Source organism: Quercus suber, unplaced genomic scaffold (assembly GCF_002906115.3).
Source record: "Quercus suber isolate HL8 unplaced genomic scaffold, Cork oak 2.0 scaffold_568, whole genome shotgun sequence".
NCBI lineage: Eukaryota > Viridiplantae > Streptophyta > Magnoliopsida > Fagales > Fagaceae > Quercus > Quercus suber.
Window position 1 is genome coordinate 182,560 of NW_027070013.1, and position 26,551 is coordinate 209,110.

At 32.4% G+C, this 26,551-nt stretch overlaps 2 protein-coding genes across 3 annotated transcripts; both read right to left on the reverse strand.

Moving 5' to 3' along the window:
- Positions 1-3,274: 3,274 nt before the first annotated feature.
- LOC111993391 (probable amino acid permease 7) lies at positions 3,275-13,917 on the reverse strand. Its single transcript, XM_024025231.2, is given in 8 exon segments — positions 3,275-3,821; positions 4,397-4,624; positions 4,765-4,898; positions 5,295-5,447; positions 5,450-5,508; positions 11,191-11,284; positions 12,185-12,421; positions 13,522-13,917. Coding segments are annotated over 8 exon segments (1,395 nt in total). The 5' UTR covers positions 13,610-13,917; the 3' UTR covers positions 3,275-3,419.
- A 1,097-nt stretch (positions 13,918-15,014) lies between these two features.
- Positions 15,015-22,043, reverse strand: LOC111993399 (probable amino acid permease 7). Of its 2 annotated transcripts, none has more exons than XM_065764545.1 (7): positions 21,826-22,042; positions 20,239-20,475; positions 19,520-19,613; positions 16,840-17,054; positions 16,320-16,453; positions 15,937-16,164; positions 15,015-15,504 (listed from the first exon to the last, which is right to left on the reverse strand). In XM_065764545.1, the coding sequence occupies exons 1-7, from the start codon at positions 21,911-21,913 to the stop codon at positions 15,103-15,105; spliced, it is 1,398 nt and encodes a 465-aa protein (XP_065620617.1). In that variant the 5' UTR covers positions 21,914-22,042; the 3' UTR covers positions 15,015-15,102. The 2 variants fall into 2 exon arrangements, with proteins under 2 accessions (XP_065620617.1, XP_065620618.1); XM_065764546.1 differs by having other exon boundaries at positions 15,388-15,582; positions 21,826-22,043.
- Positions 22,044-26,551: the final 4,508 nt, after the last annotated feature.

Sequence of the window (26,551 nt, forward strand, 5' to 3'; positions counted from 1 at the left end):
CTTCATGTCAATGCAACAAAATAAATGGGCACGTGCGTAGAAAAGTTATTATAGCTAGTTATGGTTTTTCTCCTCTTATTCTTTCTTGGGAAAAAAAAAAAAATAGAGGTTATCACATTGGTTTAAGAAATATTTTTTTATGAGTAAAGGAAAAAAAAAAAGTACTATGTAATTGATTTTTTTTTTTTTTTAACTTTTATATATTTTCCATAAAAATGATATTACAACTTTCTTAAAATGACTCGTTAACAACTTCTTTAAGGACAACCATTAATAGAGCTCTTCTTTCTTTAGAAGACAAAAATACCATTTTAGTCCCTATATTTTGAGGTCGCGAACATTTTGATCCTTGTATTTTGGTAACAGTCAATTTAGTCCATGTTAGAAAAAATAAATACAAGATTTTAATATCATAAGAAAAATGTAATTTTATTAAGAAACTATCAACATTATGTTGAGAATTTGACATATTTGTCAACGAAGCAACTTCTGTTTCTACACAAACCTTTGCTCCCGAAGCATCACTCAAGTGGACTAAATTAGACAAAAAGAACTAAAATAACTTAAATATAAGTAATAAAAAATAGCATATCATATTGAGCTAAAAAGGTATGAGAGAGTGGTTTTGGATAGGATAGAAGAACAGAAAAGAATTGTTAAGTCTTTAAGTGTTGGCTAATACCATGACAAATTTCATTCATTGTATTTGCGCTTCAATATTTCTTTGTTTCTATGTAAATTTTACATGTACTGGGCTTGAGGTTTGAAATAGTCCAAGTGCAAAAGAGGAAGCTTGCTGAAGTGTTTATCGTACCTACGAACTGCATTGGTACGAGGCAAAGATGATACGATAATCAAGTTTGAAAAGCTGTTGATTTTAGTGAGCTCATATGCAGCTCGCCTCATGCTCATACCTTCAGCATGGTAGAGTATTCTGTTATGAAATTCTCTACTATACCAGCCCTCTTTCCCACCTTTATTAGTCCCATTTTCCACGAAATTGTAAACCTAATTCCCATCTAAATATGTAAGAGGACCATACTATAGAATACTAGTCGCAAACTTGTGCAATGCACAGAAAAATTTGATATAATTATTTTTTATTGGTAATTATTGAATTAATATATTAGATTATATATTTTTAAAAAGTCAATATGTATTATTTGAAATTATGTTTTAAATTGGAAGTTTTTTGTAGTGTAACAAAATATATTTTGTTGTTGAGTATTATATATAGTGAAATATGTATGAAAATACAATGCAATAATATATTTTTATAGGTATATTTTTCTCCAAAACGTAGATCCATGTCTCTATCTTCCTTACAATTGAAACAAAGTGAAAAAGTAAATAAAGATAAATATGCAATAGATCATAATCAATAAATAATATATCATAAAGTGAAAATATAAAATAAAATAAATGCAAAAGGCAAATTTTTTTTTCATCATGAAAAAATCTAGCAATATATATCTCTTCAAATTCTTAAACCACATGACAACTTAGATTTTATAATAATTAGACCAACCCATCCATTATGATATTGCAATGTAGTCTAGATATAATAATTATATAAAAATCATGTTTTGTTGATTTTGTCTCATAAACTAAAAGTATCATCTATACATCTAATAAGATCTTTAAAGAGTAACATATGATGGAGAATTCTTAACTTGAATAGATGATTATATATATATAAGACACCATAAAGAATGTCACTAAACTATCACTTGAACCCCCAAAAATTAATCTAAGAGGCTAGAAAATGGGATGGAACAATAACAGAATACTTTTTTACTTTTTTGATACTCTACAAATAAAGACAAAAAAAAAAATGTTCATAATCAATGTGTTTCAGTAGGCCAAATAAAATTGCATTGACAATTCTAAGTCAATTAACAATAACATAAGCCAATATCATTGAAAATTTTACGAAGGAAAACAACAAAATCACATCACAAAATGTAAGAATACTAAAAAGAAATTTATAAAAAATAAATAAAAAAAAAAAAAGATCACTTTTGATTGTGCGTTTTGTTCACCTCAATGGTCTTCCTATTGCTGCCTTAACTTAGAATATTTCTGACAAAAACAATCGATGTCTTCTCAAAATGGTGAAAATTAAAACTTGATTGAAAAATATGGAGAACAATTATTATTGTGCTAAAATTTTTGTTGTAGATGACGAGGTGATTGTATCTAGAACGTGCATTGGTATATATAACATTGTAAGACTTAAATAAATAATCAAGGTGTGAGTGAGAGAGAGACAAGGTTGTGAAAAACAGAAATTTTGGAAGAGAAAAAATTATAACGATAGATAAACAAAGAGACACTAAATGCAACTCTAAGCTAAAGATTTGGGTGCTAAAGTTTGGTTTGGATACTTGAAATTTTAATTGTATCCACTAAAAAGATAATGAATTAATCAATTTTAACAATTACTTGAAATTAAAAAGAATAAAACGAAAAGTTGAAATCAATTTGGATAGCTAGATAGTCATGTACCTGTATCCAACACATACTAACATTTGTAATTTGGAACAAAAAATTTTGCATTTAAGACAATTGAATAGTATTTGTAATTTGGAACAAAAAAATTTGCATTTAAGACAATTGAATAGTAATGGAGTACATCAACAGGTTTGCCCATGAATTATATGTAATTCTGTTATATAAAAAAATAGAAAAATCAAATATCATAAACGATTAAATGATTAAATATATATATATATATATATCTATATAATGTGACTGCTAAGGTGGCTCAACAGGAGCATAGCAACATTAAATGTTACGTCTCAGCATTTAAATATATATACAATATAGATATAGATGTGAAGACTTTGTAGATTGCAATCGGAGAACATAAATTGCAGATCCGGAGCTAGAGTTGAGAATGGACTAGCGATGGCTTTCTTTGTGCAGATCACATTAAAATATGTGAAGCTGTTCTACATTGATATTGGATGCTTTATTAGATGTAAGGGAGATCGTAATGTCAGTCTTACTCTTACCTCATTCCAAGAGGAGTTTTTTCCTCATTTCTTTGTAGAAATGTGAATTTTCACTTTTCATGCTCTTTTGGAATTTAGCACCGTTCATATGTGAAGCAATTATGAAGATGTTATAAATTTGTACATAGATTTGTGGTTAAAATCCACAACAACTAGGTGTTTAGGCATGCCAACTTCCAAAGTACTATTGCATGTGGTTGTGGATTGCTCAGGGGAGCAAGCTGAGAATTGCAGTCTGAAAGCATTACTGCTTAAAGTGAAATCATAGCAACCTGAAACTTTGGATTATATCTATGGTCATGAAAAGTAGAGGACATTATTTCTTTTCCCCATTCATTTAGAATTACAGTAATGCTTCTTCTTTAAAAAATAAAAATAAAAATAAAAAAATACTGTAATGCCTCAGCTCAGTTTGGCACTTATAAGTCCTTCAAGTGACCCAATAAAACCTACAACTGTCACAAGAAAGCAAACAAAGCTGAATGTCCTAAGTACAATCCATTTTCTAGTCCAAGCCCCTATTTTCTTTTGTACAAAGTACATTTCCACAGGGAAGTATATAGTCAGAGGCCAAAAATTCAAGGCCCCTAACAGTCCCAAGACTGAATTGAAGTACGGGAAGAGCATTGCAATTCCTGTGGTCAATATAACGTATACAGTTCGGAAACATAGCCTGAGAAGATTCAACTGAAAACCAGGCAACAGTGGGAGTTTGAAGGTGTAGAAATTATTTACAAAGCCACTGTTTGGGAATTTCTTGGCAAACCATCCTTCAGCAAATGCAAATATTGGCTGACTAAAAATCTGAGAGATAAAATATGGGAAAAAGAATGTAACTACAAACAAGCCAAGGGTGCAAAGAAGTAACTAAAATTCAGTACTGCCTACAATATGGAATCAAAGACAATGGGTTATCAATGGTATTTATTTTTAAAAAAGTGGGATTTGACTACGATAGAAGGTAAAGGAAAACATTTGTTTTAACAAAGAAGCATATCCTGATATATTTTCCTGAATAATTTTGAAAAGTTGGGATAAATTACTTATGCATGTCAAGGAAAATATCACACATGATAGGATTTCAGTCTTGTTCAAGAAACCTCTCTTTAAAAAAAATAAAATAGATTTTAAATTTTTAAAAAAAAAAAAAAAAAAAAATTGCTGCATAAGCCATGATACCTTTTGCCAGTCCAGGAAAATGCTTGTTGCTTAAAAAGCTTTCTTTAAAATATATATATATATATTTGTTGCATAAGCCAATATTACCTTTTGCCAGTAAAAGTGTCTAGAACATTTGGCATAGACAAAATATTTACGAGGTCAATGAGAAAGTAAGTTATGGCTTTACTATTTTTAAATTCTATATTAATTGGTAGTACCTGATATCCTCCTACCAAATGAAGAACAATGCAAGCATTGGCAAAATCAATGAGCCAATAAGGTTCATAGAACCCAAATCCTGTCAATAGATTTCCTGGTGTATCATTTCCAAAGGCTGCATATCCAAAGCATCCACAGCAGAGGTAGAAAAAGGTTGTGACAAAGATGGCAACCTTTGAGGCCCTCTTCATGGTCTTGTTTTCTGGAGGAGGAGACTTCAAAGTGTCCTGCATATAACAAATCTCAGAATTCATTTCAGATACTAAAATTATTTGAGTAATTACTAAATATATAATGTTTACTTTAAACTTAAATTTTCTTATGCTTTTGCTTATTATTTGGTTTATTAAGAGACAGTAATCCATACCTGTATCTCAAGAACAATAATTGAGTATGGATAGGCAAAAGCAATGTCCCCAAGTGCTTGGAAGACTAACCATAATTTATTAGCAAGACTAGAAGCTGGGACTCCTGTAATGCTCCCCATAATCTTCCCATTTTCTACAATTAAAAAGACATGAATGTTAATATATAAATGTCAAAGCAGCCAGCTTTTGTACTAGATAACAAACATTTCTATTACCCTCCCTTTACATGCTACATTCTGAAAATTTTTCCCTAATGAAACCAGATAGTTGCATTAAGCTCACTTGAGTAGAAGTTATTATTTTGGCAAGTTTGGAGTGACAAGAAAATATAAAATTCAAAGTTCTGATTTTTATCTTTTTCGTAGGTTATCTCAGCAACCTGATGGTGGTGGAGTACTGCAGAATTTTAGCGAATGAAACTACTTTTCTTTCTGCTGTACATAGCTTTTAATTGATCAAAGGTTTGCGTTTCTGTTGTAAAATTGGAGTCCTGTAATTGAAAAAAAGAAGGCAAAATACACATCCATACCTATGACTTTTGCAACGCCAAGTGAGAATCCTATTAAAGAGTAGGTAAAGGACATCAGTGCAGCAACAACTGAAAGCCATTCCATGTTATGGAAATCTGGAATCTGTGACACAACGATCTGAACGAGTCCAAAGAGCAGCATATAAAAAGTATCCCATAATCACATGCAGCTTGGTGACCTTCTTTGTGATAACAGTTTGATCTTTGAATTGCCCTGCATTAATATATCAAAGAAAGAAAATTATAAGAATTAGGAACAAAATATTTAGCAAACTTGAACTAAAGTAGAATGGGAGAAAGAATAAAAAGAGTGGATTATAAGCATAGATTAGGAAGAAGACAATCATTATAAAATGAACATTCAAAGGGGCATTATTTGAAATTTATTATTAAAAATAAAATAAAATAAAAAACCACAAGAAGAAAAGGATAACTAGAGAGAGATATGCAGAGACAATTTCCTAATTCAAAAAATTATATTATTCACTATTCATTGTGGAAGTACCTCATACTGGAAGCGGTGGTAAATACATAAGCAATACAGGTCCCATACAAGCTCAAATATTGAAGCAAACCACAAAACCACGTGTGTTTTCTTCCTGAACTTCCACTAAATCAAGTCAGGGTGCATATAAAAGATAACAATCTTTGTAAAGCATGTCCTAAGTCAAAGATTATATAGAACCTTTAAAGGAAGAAGAAGGAAAAAGAAGTTGGTGCTTTTACTACCAAGATTCACTCTAACAGCATCCATGTAACAGTAGTTTCGTGTCCCGGTTACGGAGTCAGGACACCTGTAACAATCGGAAATGAGGTATACAGAAACATAGGTGACGATTGCGAAACAAAGCAAGGTAACTGGCCCTGCTATCCATCCTAACTGTGAAGTACTCCATGCCAGAGACAAAACTCCAGAGCCAATAACAGCAGTAATGATATGAGCTACGCAACTCCACAAGGTTCCTGATTGTGTGCCCACAAAAGGCACTGAATTCAAGACTGAATTGAAAGTAAATTTAAAAGACTAGTGGATGGTCCTAGAAAAAATCTTTACCAGTTCTTCTCGGATGCCATCGTCATCAAGGAACCATTAGCTACTTCAAAAGAGTGTTGGACAGCCATGTTTATTCAACTCAAAAGAAGGCCAGAAGTTTGATACCTGTTACCTAATATAAAGGGCCTAGGAGGCTAAGACACAGAACACATGCCACGACCAATATAAAAGTCTCCGGACACAAAACACCATGTCACAATACATCAATGCATAAAAAATACCATGCTTGTGAAGCTAAAATTTTATGTTGCTATTATTTCCCTCTAAAATACTAGCTAGCTGTGGCCTATTATGTGATGGACAAATATAATGACCATGAGTATCTTAATGAAGGCTTCTATAACATAAGAATGTTCCATCAGTTCTATGAAGCTTTGATCATCACTTCTTCACTCTTAAGAAGCTTTAAATAGGTCCTAAGTGAGCGAATGCATGTGTCTGCGTTATGTATCAATATCATTGACCAGGTGATTAAAATTACATGCGAATCTTCATCATTTATTTAGTGTTACCATAATTCTAGTAAGCTACTTGATGCAGATTTTTTTTTTTTTTTTGGTTAGTACCTGCTGATGGATTAGTAAAAGGAGAAACTTATTTACTTGACACTATTTTGATTGCTCCCAAATTTGACAATCGTTTGAAGTCGCAATAGGACCTAAAGCCATTCAAGCGTTTTTGAAGCCATATCAGTGAGATTCTGCAAGGTTAGACTCAACAACTTACAAGGCTTTTGCAAGGATAGTTTCTCAGCATCATGAAGATATAGTCTCATTTAGAACCTAAAAAATATTGGAGAAATTGACTGTCATGTTCATCAGGAATTTTCACCTTCCCCTTTATTACTTTCTCCTACTTTATTTGAATCAATAATAGCAATGAGTGGATGAATGGATAGTCTTTATCTAACAAAGTAAAGATTGAAATCAAGCATAAATTTTTTCCTTTGCAATGGACAATACTCCAATAACTAAAGTCAGAAAAAAAGGCAGTACCCTTTTCTCATAGAAAGTTTGAACCAGCCTCTTTAACTGATACGATTCAAACATGAGACCATTTCTCAAAGGATGTTTCATCCTTGTTTTTGACTCTTGTTGGCTGTGCTTGTTGTTTCTCAATACACCTAACATGACTTTCACATCATTTGCAAGTTGAGAAACTTTGACTTGCTTTCAAGAATTCAATATCTACAAGAAAAGGTGAAAAACAGGGGAGACCCCAGTCATGTGTCAGCTGCACCTTTATATGGTCCTATCATCCTTGCACAATATTACCAAAGGGTAGTGCTTCTGAGCTGAAAACACTAACATGAGTCAGTTTTTACTTCAATTCCCAGAATGAACTGGGTGTCTATGTCTAATAAAAAAGAACCATGCATCCTTTGCATCTTCTGGTTTTACTTAAGTACAAGAAAGTGAAGTTGCGAAATTATGAAACTAGTAAGTTCAAGCAATATAACACCCCTTGTACTTGCGACATGGAATGACTGTTACATATACACCACAAGTGCTCTTATCTCTTATTTATTGACAACAAAAGTATCTAACTTTGGAGGCCATACCATTTTTACTCAACCTCCACTGTAATACTGATTCCAAGTTTCCTATTATTACACAAACATGCAGCAATTGATACACAATAAAAGTGGTCATTGGTAAGACTATATCAAAGTGATATTATTACACTCAAAATTTGACACGAGCAAGTTGTGAAAAAGGTTATGTTGCTAGTATCTCTTTATTGAAACCATATCATAATCTTTTCAAAAAGCAATTCCCTCATTCATTATGAAAGCATTTCTTACTTTAAGCGTTGGTTTAGTTGCTGGTACTGAATTAAATACAAAATGATGATAATTACACACTATATATACGAAACACACCATACTACATTAGCTGAAATAGTTTTTTAAAAACACGATTTGAGTTAAAATTTGACCACTTCAAAATTTTATCTGAAATAAGGAGTATATAACATGAATAGCCTTGAATATAATGGCTTCAATAAAAAAAATATTTTAAAAAATGTATATTATTTATACACCAATCTCTATCACACACCTAGTTAAAACTTTTCAATTTTCATTTGCTACTCGACCTTTTACTTTTCTTGATAGTTCTGCTCTTTTGCCTTCTCAATCATACCAAGGGAGGGGAAAGCAAGTATGTTGACAAAAATTCCAAGGTCTCACGCACAAGATTCCATCCAAATGTAAATTCTTAATTGACCCTACATTATTTTATTTTGCTTAGGGAATGGAGTACTAACCTCATACTTTATGTTTTGTCGTTTTCATTTGACAGGTCCAATTTTGTGGCTGGCGGCCAGGCTTGGGATTTGACTAGGCCAAATCCAGCTGGTGCCCAACTTATTACAGTGTGTGACTAGAAACAAGAGTTTCCAGTTTCCAAAGCCCAAGTTCCTAGAGATATCCTTTTTTTTTTTTTAGAAGACGCTAGAGCCATCTCAATAAACACTAATTATAAAGCTGTTCATACCAGATATAATATATATATATATATTCTTAAACTTCTCAAAAAAGAAAATATATATGTCTTCTAGTCGTCAATCAAAAGGTTTGTTGCCCCCTTATCCCTTTGTTTAAACTAATAATTTCTCGCGCGATGCGCAGGTACTGTAATTTCATTTGAAAATAATTTTTATTTTTTTAAGACTTATATATAATAATCATTTTATTATATAATATTAATTATGTTTTTCATAATATTGTTGAATGCTTTGAAATTTAATTTTCTTAATTCATATTTTATAATTTTAATTTTTCCTTATTCTAGAAGTAGTTTCCGACTATTGAGTGGATTTTCTTTACTAATATATATATATATATGTATGTATGTATGTATGTATATATATATATATATATGTATTGTAATTACATAGTTATTAGAAATTTCTAGGAGTTTACACTATATTATAAATTTAATATTTAAAATAATAAAATAACATCTAGATAAAATGTAGACTTTATCTCTAAAACTGAACACTTCCTCAACCACTTCATTCTCACCACCAAATCCTAAGACTCCAATCTCAAACACTTTGTTCGTAATCTAAATGAAACAAAATTATTTGTATACCAACATATAGAGAACGTAATCAAATAAAGAAAAATTGGCTAAATACATTTCCATTTATCAATATTTAATTGCCTCTAATATGACTTTTATATTCTTTAAAAAAAAAAACAAAGAGAATTCTAAAATTCAAGATAAGTATAAGTTAAAAATGGAAGAACTAATCTTGTATTATTAACAAACCACAACAATTATAATTTACAACACTAACAAACGTAATAAAAAATATATAGGTGGATAAGTATTATACATGAAAGATACATGAGAAGAACATAAAAATTATGTGAAGAACTACCTAATTGTAGCTTTGATGGAGAGAACTAACAATATGATTGTGATTTGTACACCGTTTCACACTATTCCTGAATAGTTGCAACTAAACTTAGGATTGCAACTAAAGTTGATATAATCTTGATTCACAACAAAGAAAACTCCATAATAATCATTGTTTTTTACTTTTATGGTTGAGGCTCATACTAATACCTCACTAAATAGTACTAAAAAAATGATAGGAGAGAACTAACGATATGATTGTGATTTGTACACCGTTTCACACTATTTTTGAATAACTGCAACTAAACTTAGGATTGCAACTAAAACTGAGATAATCTTGATTCACAACAAAGAAAACTCCATAATAATCATTGTTTTTTTACTTTTATGGTTGAGGCTCATACCAATACCACACTAAATAGTAGTAAAAAAAAATGACAAAGAAACCAAGAAATTGTGAGGGCTAAAACAGAATCAAAAAGCACCTAACCTATGGCATTAAGATGAAAGAATATAGGTAGGTGTATATAAAGTAGTAGAAGTGCAAAAGGGGTGAGTGAAAAATATGAAAAGTTTTGTGCTTTGTGAGAGAGAGGAAAATCTTGAAACAATGAACTCAAGAAAATAAAGAGTCCTTATCTTTTAAATTTTAATTAGTCCTTATCTATAATGTGGAACTTGAGAAATGTCTTGATACAATGAATCTAAGAAAATAAATTTCTTACCTTTTGAATTTTTTTTCATGGAAATTATCATTTGAATTTTAATTAGTTTTTATCTCTTATGTGGCACTTGAGTAAAGAATTTATGTGAACAAATTCTTTGTCAAAGAGAACGCCACATGGCAGAACCTCATACTCTCCACGTGAGTTCATACTCTTCCACGTGAGGCCTCTGCTTATATATATATATATATATATATTGATTTCATTTTGAGGTCCTTCTTTTTTTAGATAAAAGAAAATGTATATGTGGTTAAAATTTTAAAATATGAAAAATATAATAAGAATATATATATATATTAGAGATAATAAGAAAATACAATTTAGTTTTAGTGTTTTACAGTTTTACTACATCATCATCAATAACATAAAAATAGATATTAAAATAGGAATAATAAAATTTTCTTTAATATTAATGGCATGATCAAATTTAAATCACCCACAAATAGCCAAAGTTTTAAAAACTCAATAGTAAAGTTAACATGAGAACACTAATGTACTCTTTATAATCCTCTGTAGTATAATCATTGTCAAAAACTCTAGAAAATTCTCACTCTCAGAGGACAATGACAACAACAACAAACAACCAAGCTTAATCTCAAAATTTTGAAGTCAACAATGAATATTCAACAAATTAATTAGTAATATAGCATATGACGAACAAAACAAGCAAAAAGAAATTAAGACCAAAAAAAAAAACCTATATTTCAATACAAAATACAAATTAAGAGAAAGTGGTTCATGAAGAATACTTGATGCTGCTAGCAGAGGTGATGACATAGGCAATTGCAGTCCCACATAAGCTCTCCTGCACAATCACTCCACACACCTTATGGCTCTTCTCTCCTATAATTAATCATTATAGAGTCAATGTGCTGACTAGTGGAGTCTATATATGTAGGTTACGTGCACTAAAAGAAAGTTATTCTCTCTTTTTTAGCAAACCAAAACTAAGGGCTCTGGTCAGAGTTTTTGCCCATGTAATATGAGTAACAGACACAAATTAATTTACAATATTTTTACAAATTGCTGATGTAATTTTAATAATTTTTAAATAATTATTGGTAAACATTAATGTGATGTTAGTGGTGAACCTATATTAGAACTAATAAGAATTTGCCACATTAATAGTTTGTAAAAATGCTATAAAATAATTTACGAAGGTAGTATTACTCCTTTAATATTGCTTCTTTTGGTCTTATTGTGTAAATTATGCCCATAAAATTGGCATGCTCAGTTAATTAATAGGGTAAATTCATTAAAAATTTATAATAACTTGTTTTGTCCACGTGATGATTGTTATAATGTGATGCTATTAATTCCAATCTTTTGACACTGCTCAACGTTAGAAAATGTTAAGGTGAAATTCATTCAAATGTACTCTATATTTATTTCTGTCTTGAATGTTTATTCACCTTAAACAAAACTGACAGATGAGACAGCTCAAAGAGAAAACAGAAATGAAAGAGATCTATAAAATATTTTGCTAATCAGAGCCTTAACCTGCTCTCACCTAACTTAATCACGCTGAAAATTATAGATTAATAAATGCAATATAAGTAGCGTAACAAACCACAATTCTTGATTATTTTTTGGGCTAAGTGGTGGTCCACAGTGTAGAAATTTCAACTTGTAAGACAAATAACACTTGCTATGAGTCTAAGACATTGCATTATTGATCGACTGTTGAGATGTGAATCATGTGACATAGATATAGGTTAGAAAAGTTGGATTGAAATCTCTCACCTAAAAAAAACTTGACAGCTTTCATAAAGGACCTATTTCTAGCTGGGCCACATTCAGGATCTGGGTATCTATAGCAATCACATAGAAGGTTTGTGGAAACAATGGTGATGCCTGCAAAGGCTATCATGAGCAATGGACCTGCAATCCACCCAAGCTGAGCCACACTCCATGCAAGAGACAAAACTCCTGCCCCAATCACTCCTGTTATTATATATGCTATTGAAGTCCACAAGGTCCCTTCACAAGAATAAATATTAATATTAGCCCAGAAAGTTGTTACATGAAAGCTTAATTAAAGTATATTCTAATTGATTCTCAAAACTAAATAATAATAATAATAATAATAATAATAATAATAAAAGTATATTCTAAGAGGGAGGATGTGGCATGAAATTCATCTTGGTTAAATTCAATATAAGATTCCAATTTCAATAACAGGCTTTGTATAAATAATAATTGTACTATATTGAAAAGGAGCTGTCAAGAGTCAAGACTCAAGAGTGGTAGGTATCTAAATTAAAGTTGGGACCACTTTTGGTGTTTTGAGTACCTCTTTACAAATATTGACCTCCAATATTCCTACCTACCAAACTACTGTACTGTATATATTGCTGAATCACAGTTTGGAGAATGATAATAGGCAATAGGATTTACAAACGAAGTATAGCTGAAAGTACATAGCTGAAAGTACTAATATAGAAAAAGATGGAGAATTTATATATATATATATATATGGGTCCACCAAAAAAAAAAAATCTTAGAAAGCCCAAAAACTAACTTTTTTTTCGCTCTTCCCATATGTAATCTTAGAGAAAAAAATATCCAGCATCCACTTGAATTAATATATCATATTTTCTCCAGCAATTGAAGATAGAGATATGCCTTCAACTTTTGGAGATGGAATGCATATCTTGTGCATCCATTACATGCAGGACATGGTCTATTTATGTGCAAGTCACCACTTACTATGAGACGTGCATAACTATTTCTCCTCCATAATAAGGATAACTTCTCAATTGAAAAATGGTCCTCTCCTACTAATAGCAGAAGATTTGGTCATATGGCACTGCACTCAAAGATATGATTTCAAGTTTTCAACTTCCATCATTGCCCATATTAGACTTAGCTACACAATAATTATACACCAAAAGAGAAAGAGGAGAAAAAAAGACATCCAAAGTAAATGAAAGCTCTTAGGATAGATATGATCAAGGAAACAAAAAGCCAAAACCAAATGTGTGGAAAGTAAAGACTACATACCTTATCTTGTAAAACTCTCTATCAAAAAGATAAGAAGAAGTGAAACCATATTATATGCAATTTGCAAGTCCAATTACCTGTTCTTTTGAGAGGCTCCTCAGTTTCATCAGGTTGAGAAGAGCTTGTTAGTAAAGGTGATTGCTGATCTTCTTCCTCACCACCCATATCTCTCCCTTGAAAATTTATCAAATTATATTTGTCTTATACTTTTCCAATATCACAAGGCATACACCAGTCTTGAAAAAGGTGGGGTCATTTAGTGCAACAGCTTTCATACAATTAGTTGAAGAACAGGATCCATCAAATCCCAGAAAGGATTGAAAGTAACTCGTCTTGACCCCGTCGGATAGCTTCACTTCTTGTGATTTATCAAGCACATATTTCTTGGATCTGCCATTCCTAACTATATAAAGTCTTTCTATCACTACCTTATACTGATTAAAGAAACAAAGACATGAAAGTCTTATATGCTTTGCTTATACAAATTTAGTTTTGAAAGTTTGGTGGAAATTAAATGAAAGCTACGCGCGCACGTACTATTGGGAATATTGAATGCCAAAGGTTGGACTTCATCACATGGGATTGATCTCAATTTTTTTTTTTTTTTTTTTTTTTTTGAGAATCTATTGATATCAATTTTGAAATAGTTCTTTTCTAACAACTTTTTAAATGACTTTCTTCCAAATTACTGTCAATTTCTAATCAAATGTATGTTTTTTTTTTTTTTTGCAATCTGTTTTCTTTTTTAGTGAAAAGGGCTTTTAAATCATTGTCAATGTTTAATCAACTGTGTTCGTGATAATACACTAAAATATAATAAAAATTAAAAAGATAATTAAAATTAGAATAAAATTGTAATGAAATAAATTATAGGTAGGGAAAAAAATTAGAACGAATTAAACTAGTTAGATTAAAGTATGAAAATCTCACTTTCTTCAAGGAAATTCATACTCTCTGCAGTTGGTAATTCCACAAATCAATTCAGCAAAATTTCTATTTGACTTGTCCCTCTAGGACACAATAGCCTGATTGTGTGGCTAGTAGTTGAACCCTAAAAAAACGAGTTGGTTTTCCCTACATCTATCTGATCACATTAGATTCATGCTCTGTTTTTCCTTTCTTTGAAATCGTTTAATTACGTATATTGGACTTTAATTGTCAGTAAGGATTTATTGTGATTAGGCCGTAATATATACATACTATTGGGGTCTAAATATTTGCTATTATCTCACAGTAACCTTTGGCCACCAACCATGCTTTGTATTGCTCCACGAAACCATCAGGGTTGTACTTGACTTTGTAAACCCATTTGCAACCAATGAGTTTCTTGTCCAGTGGAGGGTTTGTGAGAGTCCAAGTGCGATGGTCGAGGCCATAATTCAATTTTGAAAACATTTTGAAAATTTTGAACTAACAAAGAGTTAATGTCAAAATATACTAGAAATCTTAATGCAACTCAATGTGATCACAATTGATTTGTGGTTAAAAGCCCACTTCCAAAGTAGTATTGTGGTTGTGGATTGCTCTGGGAAGAAACTGAGAATTGCAGTTTTTATCTGTAATCATAGCATCCTGAAAGCTTGGATTATATTTAAGATCATGAAAAGGATAAGATATTGTTTATTTTCCCCCATTCGTTATAGAATTACAGTAATTACTCAGCTGAGTTTGGCGCTTATAATAGCTTCAAGTGATCCAATAAAACCGACAACTGTCACAAGAAAGCAGACAAAGCTAAATGTCTGAAGTGCAATCCATTTTTTTGTCCAAGCTCCTACTTTCTTTTGTACAAAGTACATCTCCACAGGGAAATATATAGTCAAAGGCCAAAAGTTCAAGGCCCCTAACAGTCCCAAGACTGAATTGAAGTAAGGGAAGAGCATTGCAATTCCAGTGGATGATACAACGTATGCAGTTCGGAAACATAGTCTGAGAAGATTCCACTGAAAACCCGGCAACAATGGGAGTTTGATGGTATAGAAGTTATTTACAAAGCCACTGTTTGGGAATTTCTTGGTAAACCATCTTTCACAAAATGCAAATACTGGCTGACTATAAATCTGAGAGAGAAAATATGTGAAAGAATGTAACTACAAGCAAGCCAAGGATGCAGAGAAGTAATTAACATTCGGCACTGCCTACAGTATGGAATCAAAGAAAATGAGTTATCACTACTACTACAAAAATGGATTTGACTAGGAAATAGGGAAAAGAAAAAAATATGTTTGAAAGTCAAAGCAAATCTTGATATATTTTGCAATATAATTTTGAAAAGTTGGGTTACTTATGCATGACAGAAAAATGTTATGTAGGGTTTGAGTCCTGTTCAAGAAACTTTTTTCTCTTTAAGCAATGCTTCCTGCATAAGCCACAAGACTTTTTGCCAGTGAATGTGCCACGAACATTTGGGCATAAATAAAAATTTTGAAAAGGTCAACGAAAAAGTAAGTTATAGCTTTATTATTTTGAAATTGTATATTGATTGTTAGTACCTGATATCCTCCCACCAAATGAAGAACAACGCAGGCATTAGCAAAATCAATGAGCCAATAAGGTTCATAGAAACCAAATCCTGTCAATATGTTTCCTGGTGTATCATTTCCAAAGGCTGCATATCCAAAGCATCCACAGCAGAGGTAGAAACAGGTTGTGACAAAAATGGCAACCATTGAGGCCCTCTTCATGGTCTGGTTTTCTGGGGGAGGGGACTTCAAAGTATCCTTCATTTAACAAATTTCACAAAACATTTTAGATACTGAACTTATATCAGCAATTATTTATTTCTTTATTACTAAATTTATAATGTTAAGTTCAAACTTAAATTTTCATATGCTTTTGTTTATAATTTGGTTTATTATGAGATAGTACTCCATACCTGGATCTCAAGAACAATAATTGAGTATGGATAGGCAAAAGCAATGTCCCCAAATGCTTCGAAGACTAACCAAAGTTTATTGGCAAGAGTAGAAGACGGGACTCCTGTAATGCTTCCCATAATCTTCCCATTTTCTGCAAATAGAACTCATGAATGTTGATATATAAATGACAAAGCAGCCAACTTTCCTATTAGGTCAACCAAACATCTCTAGTACCCTCCATTTAGCTGCCGCATTCTGGAAATTTTTTCTTGATGATACCAGATAGTTGCTTTAGCCTCATTTGAGTGAAGCCTCTTGTTTTTGCAAGTTCGGAGTGATAGGAAAATATAAAACTCAAAGCTCTAAAATTAATTCTTTTCATAGGTTATCTCAGCAACCTGAAGAATAACTACAACATTTTAGAGAGTGAAACAACTTTTCATACAACTGTATACATCTTTATGTGATCACAGAGTGTGTTTTTGTTGTAAAATTGGAGGCCTGTGATTGACAAAAAGAAGTCAAACATTGCCATACCTATTACTTTTGCAAAGCCAAGTGCTATTCCAATAAAAGAGTAGGTAAAGGACATCATTGCAGCAACAACCGAAAGCCATTCCATTTTATGGAAATCTGGAATCTGTGACATAACAATCTGAACAAGTCCAAAGAGCAGCATATAAAAAGTATCACCATATGCACATGGAGCTTGGTGCCCTTCTTTGTGATAGCAGTTTGATTTCTGAATTGCCCTGCATGAATATGCCAAAGAAAGGAAAATATGTGAATTATGAACATATCAAACAAAGGAAAAATATAAGAATTAGGAAGATTAAACTTAGCCAACTTGAACTCAATCAGAAACAGCAAAAGAAAAGAAGAAAAAGAGCGGATCATAAACATAGCTGATGAAGATGACACTCATACCAGAATGAACGTTCAAAGGGTTAAAAAGGAGAACGTGAAGAAGAAAAAAAGAGAGACGTGCATAGACAATTTCGCAATACACAAATTTTTATTATACTCTATTTCTACTGGTTGCTGTAGTAATTACATAAGCAATCAGACTCAGTCCCATACAAGCTCAAATATTGAAGCAAACCACAAAACCATGGCTTTGTTCTTCCAGAACTTTCACCATACCAAATCAGGGGGCATATAAAACATAAATATCTTTGTAAAGTATATCCTAAGTCGAATATCATATAGAACCTTTAAAACCAAGAAGAAGAAGGAAAAGAAGTTGGTGCTTTTACTACCAAGATTCACTCTAACAGCATCTGTGTAAAAGTAGTTTTGTCTTCAAGTTATGGAGTCAGGACATCTGTAACAATCAGAAACGGGGAATGCAGAAACATAGGTGACAATAGCAAAACAAATCAAGGAAACTGGCCCTGCTATCATTCCTAACAGTGCATTACTCCATGCCAGAGACAGAACTCCAGAGCCAATAACAGCAGTAATGATATGAGCTGTGCAACTCTACAAGGATCCTGATTGAGTTGCCCACACAAGGCACTGAATTCAAGATTAAATTTGGAAGTAAATTTTGAAGAACCAGTGGTTAATCCTAGAAAAAAATCTTTACCAGTTTTTCTCAGACGCCCATCATCATCACAGGAACCTTTGGCTACTTCAAAAGAGTGTTGGATAGCCATGTTTATCCAACTCAAAAGAGGGCCATGAAGTTTGATACCTGTATACCCAATATAAAAGGCCCAAGACACAGAACACTATGCCACGCACCATTATGAAGGTCCCGGATACAAAACACTATGTCACACATACATAAATGCAAATAAATATACCATGCTTGTGACAGCTAACATTTGCTGTTTCTTATTACCTCCATCTAAACTAACTAGCTTGCTGTGGCCTTTATCATGTTATGGCAAATATGACCATGATTAACATAAGAATGTTCCATCAGTTCTACAAAGCTTTAAATTGGTCCCAAGTGAGTGCATGCATGTGTGCACGTTTACATATCATTGATCAGCTGATTATAATTACATTAAATTTTGAACGTGGCCATATAAGCTTCATCATTTTTGTTGTGTTCCAATAATTTCAGTAGCTGTAAAATACAACACAAGAGTTGCCAGCTACTTGATGGGCTACTAAAGGAGAAACCTATCATGTACTTGACAACATGGTGATTGCTCCCCAATTTGACAATCATTTGAAGGCTGCAGTAGGACCTAAAGCCATTCAAGCGTTTTTGAAGCCATGATCAGTGAGATTCTGCAAGGTTAGGCTTAAAACTTACAAGGCTTTTGCATGGATAGCTTCTCAGCATCATGAAGATATACAGTCTCATTTAGAACCTAAACTATGATGGAGAAAAAAAGGCAGTTTGATACACAGCCTCTTTAGCTGATTCTGATTCCAACATGATACCATTTCTAAAGGGATGTTTTATCCTGTTTTTTGACTCTTGTTGCTGTGTTTGTTTCTTCAATATATCTAACGTGACCTTTCACATCATTTGCAGCTTGAGAAACTTTAGACTTGATTTCAATAATCTCAAAATCTAACCAGTAAAGGACATGGAGTGGACCCATAATCATGTGTCATCTGGTTGCACTGTTTATTTAGTCCTATCACCCTTTGCACAATATTACCAAATATATATTGGCATAAAATAGTGAAGGTAAATGAGTGTAAGAGAAAATTTTTCCTTTTCCCTATTATTAACCTTATCCCTTAGGTTTTTTCCTTTTCATTTGAAGGTCAAATTTTGTGGCTAGCCAGGCTTGGCATTTGATTGGACCAGAGCCAGCTGGAGACTGAGACTGCAAAGCCCATTTAGACTAGAAACAAAAGTTTCCAGTTTCCATGGCCCAAGTCCCTGGACCTATCGTGTCTTGTTATACTGATTATCTTGTACCCCCATCTATGGAGTGACCTCTTACAAGTCTGTGACTCCTGCCTAGAAGCTTGTTTGGCACCCACTCCATGAAGCTGACATAGGAGATGGTTTCTCATTAGTAGGATGGTTGTCTGAAATGTAGACTAACACACATATCTTCATGTCAATACAATAAAATAAAAGATTTTCTTTGAAGAGATTTAGACAGAGGAGTTAATCCAAAGGACTATTAATATTTAAGAATATTAGTGATTTAGCTAGCTAGCATGTGACCCCAAAAAAAAAAAAAAAAAGTAACGTTTTAATAAAGAGTATGAAGTAGTGAAAATGGTTCATGAGGAGTACCTCATGCTGGTAGCAGCCGTAATGACATAGGCAGCTGCACCCCCCCATAAGCCCTCCAGCACAAGCACTCCACTCACCTTCTGGCTCTTCTCTCCTGCATTTCCATGTACATTATAAGGTCCATGTTTATTATTAGATGTATTGGCACCCCCAATAAAAAGGGTTTTCACTAGTGCAGACTAGTGAAATATCTGCAGGTCTGGTGGACTAGTTAGTTCTTTCTTTTTTAGTAGACAAAAATAAAGACTCTGCTCAAAGCTTTGGTCACTTTACATTACTATTAAATAGGTCATGTGATTAAAAATAATATATAAAGTTATTCAATTGCAATTTGATTAAAGGAAATTTTGTCCTTAAAATGATTATTAACATGAATTTCATCCTAATGAACAGTTTATGAACTTTTGTTTTTTGTCATGTATTACTGATTGACTTAAAAAACAAAGCTAAAAGGGATTTAGAATTTATTTGTTTCTTATTTTTACTAATCAAAGCCCAAACCTAATATTAGCTAGCTTAATCACACACTAAAACTTATAGATTAATATAAATGGAGAGTAACACACACACAATTCTTGATTTCTTTTTTGCTAAATGGTTCCATATTTTAGAAATTTCAACATGCAAGACAAATATCACTTAGCTAAGACAATACATCATTGATTGATGGCTGAGATTAGACGTGACAAAGATAAGAAAATTTGGATTAAATCTCTCACCTAAATACACCTTGACAGCTTCCATATAGGACCGAATTCTAGCAGGGCCACATTCAGGATCTGGGTGTCTATAGCAATCACATAGAAGGTTTGTAGAAATAATGGTGATGCCTGCAAAGACTATCATGAGTAATGGACCTGCAATCCACCCTAGTTGAGCCACAGTCCATGCAAGAGACAAAACTCCTGCCCCAATCACTCCTGTTATTATATATGCTATTGAAGTCCATATGGTCCCTTCACAAAAATAAAGAGGAATATTAGCCCAAAAAGTTGTAACATATAAACTTTTTTTTTTTTGGTTGATAATTTGATAGTTGGGGAAGGGGTAATTTGAAGCCTAAAGATCTCTGTGAAAAACACCAGATGCTGGTTCATATATAAGACACTTAGCTACATGACAGCTTAATTAAAGTATATTCATTCAGCAAAAAAAAAAAAAAAAGTTTATACTAAACGTATTAGTAAAAAGCTCAACTAGTGGGAAGAATTAGTGGATAGAATAAAGCTGTGGTATGAGGGTGAAGGATGAAACTTAAATTTTGAAAATTAAAACGGATATTAGAAGGCCAAGATAATCATGCTTGGTTCAATTATATATAAGATTCCAATTTTAATAATGCTTTGTATAAATAATTGTATTGTATTGAAAGGGAGTTGTCAAGAGTGGAAGGTATTTTAATTAGAGTTGGGACCATCTTTGGTGTTTGTGCTCTCCTGCAAATTGCAACCTCCAATATTCCTTCCTACCAAAATACTACCACATACTAAAAGTGAAAATATCTAACTTTGTGCAGTGCATATTGCTGAATCACATTTTAGAGCATAGTAATATGCAATAGGGTTAACAGTCCCAAGTGTGCGCTTGCTGATTGTTTGTTTACTGAAAAGTATTATAGAAAATAACAGAGAAAAGTTTTTTGTACGGGGTCTGCCAAAATGAGCTCAAAAAACACAAAAACTGACTTTTTTTGCACTTCCCATATGCAATCTAAGTGAAAATATCTAGCACCCACTTGAATTGTTATTTTCTCTGACAACTGAAGATAAAAATATGCAGCAGTTGCATGCAAGATATGGCCAATTTATGTGTAAGTCACTACTTACTATGAGAGATTATATGCATCCAATGAATGCATAAGATAATTTCTTTATTGGAAAATGGTTCTCTGTTCCCAAAAGGCATACGATTTGGTCATATGGCATTACTGCAGTCACCCATTCTGTTTTCACCAAAGTCATTATTAGGCTCTACCTCTCCGGCAGTAGAGATATAGGTATTGTTTCAAATTTTCAATTTTCATCCTTACCCATATTAGACTTTAGATACTCAATAAATTATATACCAAAAGAGAAAAAGGAGAAAGGAGACATAAAAAGGAAATGAAAGCTCTTAAAATAGTTTTCTTTTTCTTTTTTTCTAGAAAACTCTTAAAAAATAGACATGATGAAGGAAACATATAGCCAAAAAAATGAGGAAAGTAAAAAGAGTATTCCTTGTCTTGTGACATTATCTCTACTGAAAAGATAAGAAGAAAAGACTAGTATATGTGCAATAACTGCAAAATTAATTTCAAGTCTAATTACCTGTTCTTTTGAGAGGCTCCTCAGGTTCATCTGGTTGAAAAGCGCTTCCTAGTAAAGGTGATTCCTGATCTTCTTCCTCACCACCCATGTCTCTCCCTTGAAAATTATCAAGTTCTATTGCTTCACACTTTTCCAATATCACAAAGGGACAGACCAGTCAAGAGCTCTTAACATATGTCATGAAAAAACCTGGGGACACTTGGTGCAATAGCTTTAAAGTCATATTTAGCAACAGCAAAAATAGCTTTAAAGTCATATCATTACTAAAAAAACAATTGATGCATCAAATCCTAGACAGGATTGAAAGTAACATGTCTTGGCCTTATTGCAATTCTTCTTGATTGGCCAAGAAAATACTCCTAACTTTGGCAAGTTTTTCAATTGCTACCTTCTCTATTGACTAAAGAAACAACAAATTGGTCAAAGATCTTGAAAGCTCGGATTTGTGTTAAAAACACAAGAGCTTGTTTAGACTTCCAATTAAAAATTACAGCTCAATTGATTTTACTCTTACTTAATCAAAGTGCAGAAACAAGAGTACATGTGTGCAATGAGCCGATACTACTTTAGTGCATAAATATGAACAACAAACAATAAAAGTAAATCACAAGAGTAAGGAAAAAGAGATGCAAACATAAGATAACACCAAGATGTGTTATTGAAGAGGAAACCGAAGAACTCGGCAAAAAGCCTCTCCGCTGCCCTCTAAGCAGTAAATCGATCAACTAGAGAATGAAGTTGAAGTACACGAATAATAAAAGACCCTCCAAGTCTAGTTTACCCAATATACTTAAGCCCTCTAAGCTCCTGCTACCAACTAACTTCGCCAAGCTTTATCTTCTCTAACTCTCCGGATCCCACAATACGCCCGATTGCATCCGCCAAGCCTCACCGGCTTCTTTTGGAAAATCCCTAAAACTTCCCAAGCTCCAAAACACTCTCTACACTTTGAAAATGTGTGGATTGTGTTTTGGTACAAATTTCCTCTCAAGGTATGACAATGAGAGAGAAAATGAGAAGATACAAGAATGATATATCACTAAGGATGAGTAGCTCTCTCTCTAAAAGGTGGGTGTGTGTTGTAGAAAACCTATCTAGGTTTTTCTTTTGGAATGACCTCCTTACAATTTGTGGGTAATAAGGATATATATAGTATAGGTGAAGGGTAAAAAAGTCACACTTAAAAATCCTCCAGATAGAATATTTCACGACTACCTCACCAGAAGGCCTTACCCGCGAGACATTCGCAAAACTGACAGTCTGGCATGACTCTTCAACTTCTAGTCATGTGCTTCTCATGTGGCTACTTCATAGGTTAGCTTCTCACGAAATCCACTTAATCTTCAATTAAGCTTGAGTCTTCACACCAACTTAATACTAAACCCAATACAATAAAATCCCACAAAAATACAAGAAAACAAATTTATGCAATTACAACACCTTTTGTCATGGAATAAGCCAACACTAATGTTATAAGAAAAATCATAACTTAACAGATCTTGTAGTTTAATTAACACATCTCCATGTACAAAGTACTTAAGGGTCTAGGGAAAAAAAAAATTATACAGCAAAATTAGCAGTATGTTGTAATTATCTTAAAAAAAAAAAAAAAAAAAAAAAAAAAAAAAAAAACAACAACAACAACAACACACAACAACAACAAAGAAATGAAAGTCTTATTCTTGCTTATACGCATTTAGTTTTGAAATTTTGGTGGGAAGTTTAGTGAAAGCTTAGCTACCACAGTTTGAATCTATATATATCTAAAAGGTAAAGCGTAAAATTTAATGTTGCTACTCTCTTATTTGCCACATCATCCACCTATTTTCAGCTCGTACTCTCTCATTTTTGGAAAATTATTTGTACTCTGGAGTACCATAAATGCTACTCCCTCTCTCACATGAACGGTGGGTCCCACCATGATTTCATGGTAGGACTCACCATTCATGTGAGAGGAGGAGTACGCATTTATGGTACTCTAGGAGTATCTAATAATTTTCCCTCATTTTTAACTCTTCTTCTCTTTATTAATTTCTCACTTTCTCCAACATTTCCTTTTATCTTTTACCTTTTGATCTTCCTACTCCTCTCTACCCTACCGTTACTCTTTCTCTATCCATTCATCTTCCTCTTATTTTGACTCTTCTTATCCCATCCTCTTTACTATAAATAAACTATTATCTTTCATTCAATCCATATTATGAATTTTTGTTTTGAACTCTTCTCCAATTAAAAAAAAAATGTGATTACTCTCTCTCTCTCTCTCTCTCTCTATGTATGTGTGTGTGTATATATATTCTTTTGGTGGATTTTTAATTCAACTTGCATCTCTACTTAAGTTGATCTAATTTGGTGTGTTTTTTAGCTGTTATTTTTTTTTTCTTTGGCTATTAGATTGGTCCTATTTATTATAAATATATTATATATTAATATTATGTTATTCTATTACATTGTATGGTTTTGATAATTTGGTGTTTACAACTATATCTTTTATTTGGAATATTCTTCTTATTATTTTTTTATTTTATATTTGTTACTCTCTCCCCAAAAATGTGATATTCTCTCTCTCTCTCTCTCTCTCTTTCTTCTCCTCTTCTTTTCCTCCTCTTCTATATATATATATATATATATATATATATCTTTCTTGCAAATCTTGATACGTGTTAGTGTTGTGTTTTTTGAGTTTGCATCAGTCTTTTCACTCCCTCTTATAGTTTTGGTTTGATATTTATTTGAGTTAATCCTTAGTTATTTGGAAGTGAGAATTTGAGTTTATATCAAAACACAATCTACATGACTATCATGAATTTTAATGTGCCTTTCATTTATTGAATAATATCAATTGTACTTATGTGATAATCTCTTTGAGAGAATGAAATTTTAATAATACATTTGAAAGTTAAAAGATTTTAGTTGTACTAAAGAAAATTAAGAAAATAATTCATAATATATATATGGATCACTTCAACCAAAAGGATAATATCAAACAAAAATACCAAAAATATAAATTTATATATTTGTAAAAAAAGAGAGAAAATTATTTTTAGAAATTGTTTAATATTTCGGAAGAACAAATTATATACAATTAAGTTAAAGAGTAAATTATATATTATACTACATCTCAAAATAATCATATATTCCCACGCATCGCTGGGTCTACAACTAGTTGGAGTTAAAAGTGTGACACGTACTGTGGAAATATTGAATCATTGAAGCAAAATATTCTCACATGGGATCAATATAAATCATGAAATTAGGAATATTACATGTCACATGGAATCAATTTAAATCTTGAATATGGTTCTTAAAAAAGGCTCCCTTCGAAATCATCATCAATGTTTAATAAAATATATGGATTTTTTCACAACTTGATTTATGTTTTTAGTGTAAAGGGCCTATTGTAAGAGCATTCGAGCTGGCATGGTATATGCCATATCTTGCCAAGATTTACCATTTCACACCAAAAAAAAAAAAAAAAAAAAAGAATCAACAACTGGTCACAGCTAGCATGGTAAAGCTAAAAAAATTTGCAATCTGCTAAGTAATCACAAATTTGCGATGGTACTATAGCAGTATTGCAAATCCAAAAATTATTATTTTATTCTACCTACAACTTTTGATGGTCTCATATCCTCTCTCCACTGTCTCATTTTCTTTCTCTCTCTTCAAAACATATTATTTCATTATATAGATATATTATTTTATTTGTAGGATATTATTTTTTAATGTGTAGTATGGTAAAATAAAAGTTGAGATGTTAAGTGTATTGTAAAATGGTATTTATAATTAATAAAATAGCTTTTTGAGATGGTAAATTAGAATAGGATAGATTTTCAATTGTGAATGCTCTAACACCCCATCCTGATACCAAAAAAAAAAAGAGGAAAATAGGATTAGATTTTTTGGAGAGCCACACATCTGACCCCACCTACCCCACTCTCCTCAAACACTCAAATCTCACAAATATCTTTACCTTTCTCTTGGCCGGTCAATTTAGTGGTCCTCTCTACTTTTATTTCTCATTTTATCATAAACACACTAACACTCCCTCACACTTCCTCACTGGTACCTCACTATATACCATCATCTTCACCATTTTATTTGAAGTAAAAATTTCTAATATTTTTGGTGAGTTTATATGCTTTTGCTAGAGACTTTCTTTATCTAAGCTTTGATAATGATACCTGTAGGGTTAGGATTTGTGGCCCAAGCCCAAAACAATGAATTTGTAGAGTATGGGTGAAAGAGCTAGGTTAAGTATGGGCTCAACAACAACGAATCACAACCCTTAAGCACAAGCCAACATGAATTTGCACGTAAAGAATGGATATCCGAAGAGCTATATTATTGATTATCTGGCGAATACAAATCTTAGGGTTACAGCAAAGTTCCTCCCCCTTTTGTTAGGAGCTTCTTGCCTTTATATAACCTCCCTTCTCTTCATCTCCATCGTCCACTTATTCCTCATCCGTGAGTCTACTTGAGTATATGTCATGTCAAGCATCTCCTTTAGCTCTGTGTGAGTGGCGGTAGGTGAGGATACACTGTTCAGAGGTCTTCTCCACATAAATACGGCCAGAAAAGTTGCTTCAGAGCATTAAATATGGTGGTAGCAGCTTTTCCTTTAGATATTTCTTCATCCTTATCGTCTTCCAATATACTCAGAGCTTATCTTAATTAGAAGGAGTCCTCGGAAGATCATTTTGACCTTTTATACGTTCAATTG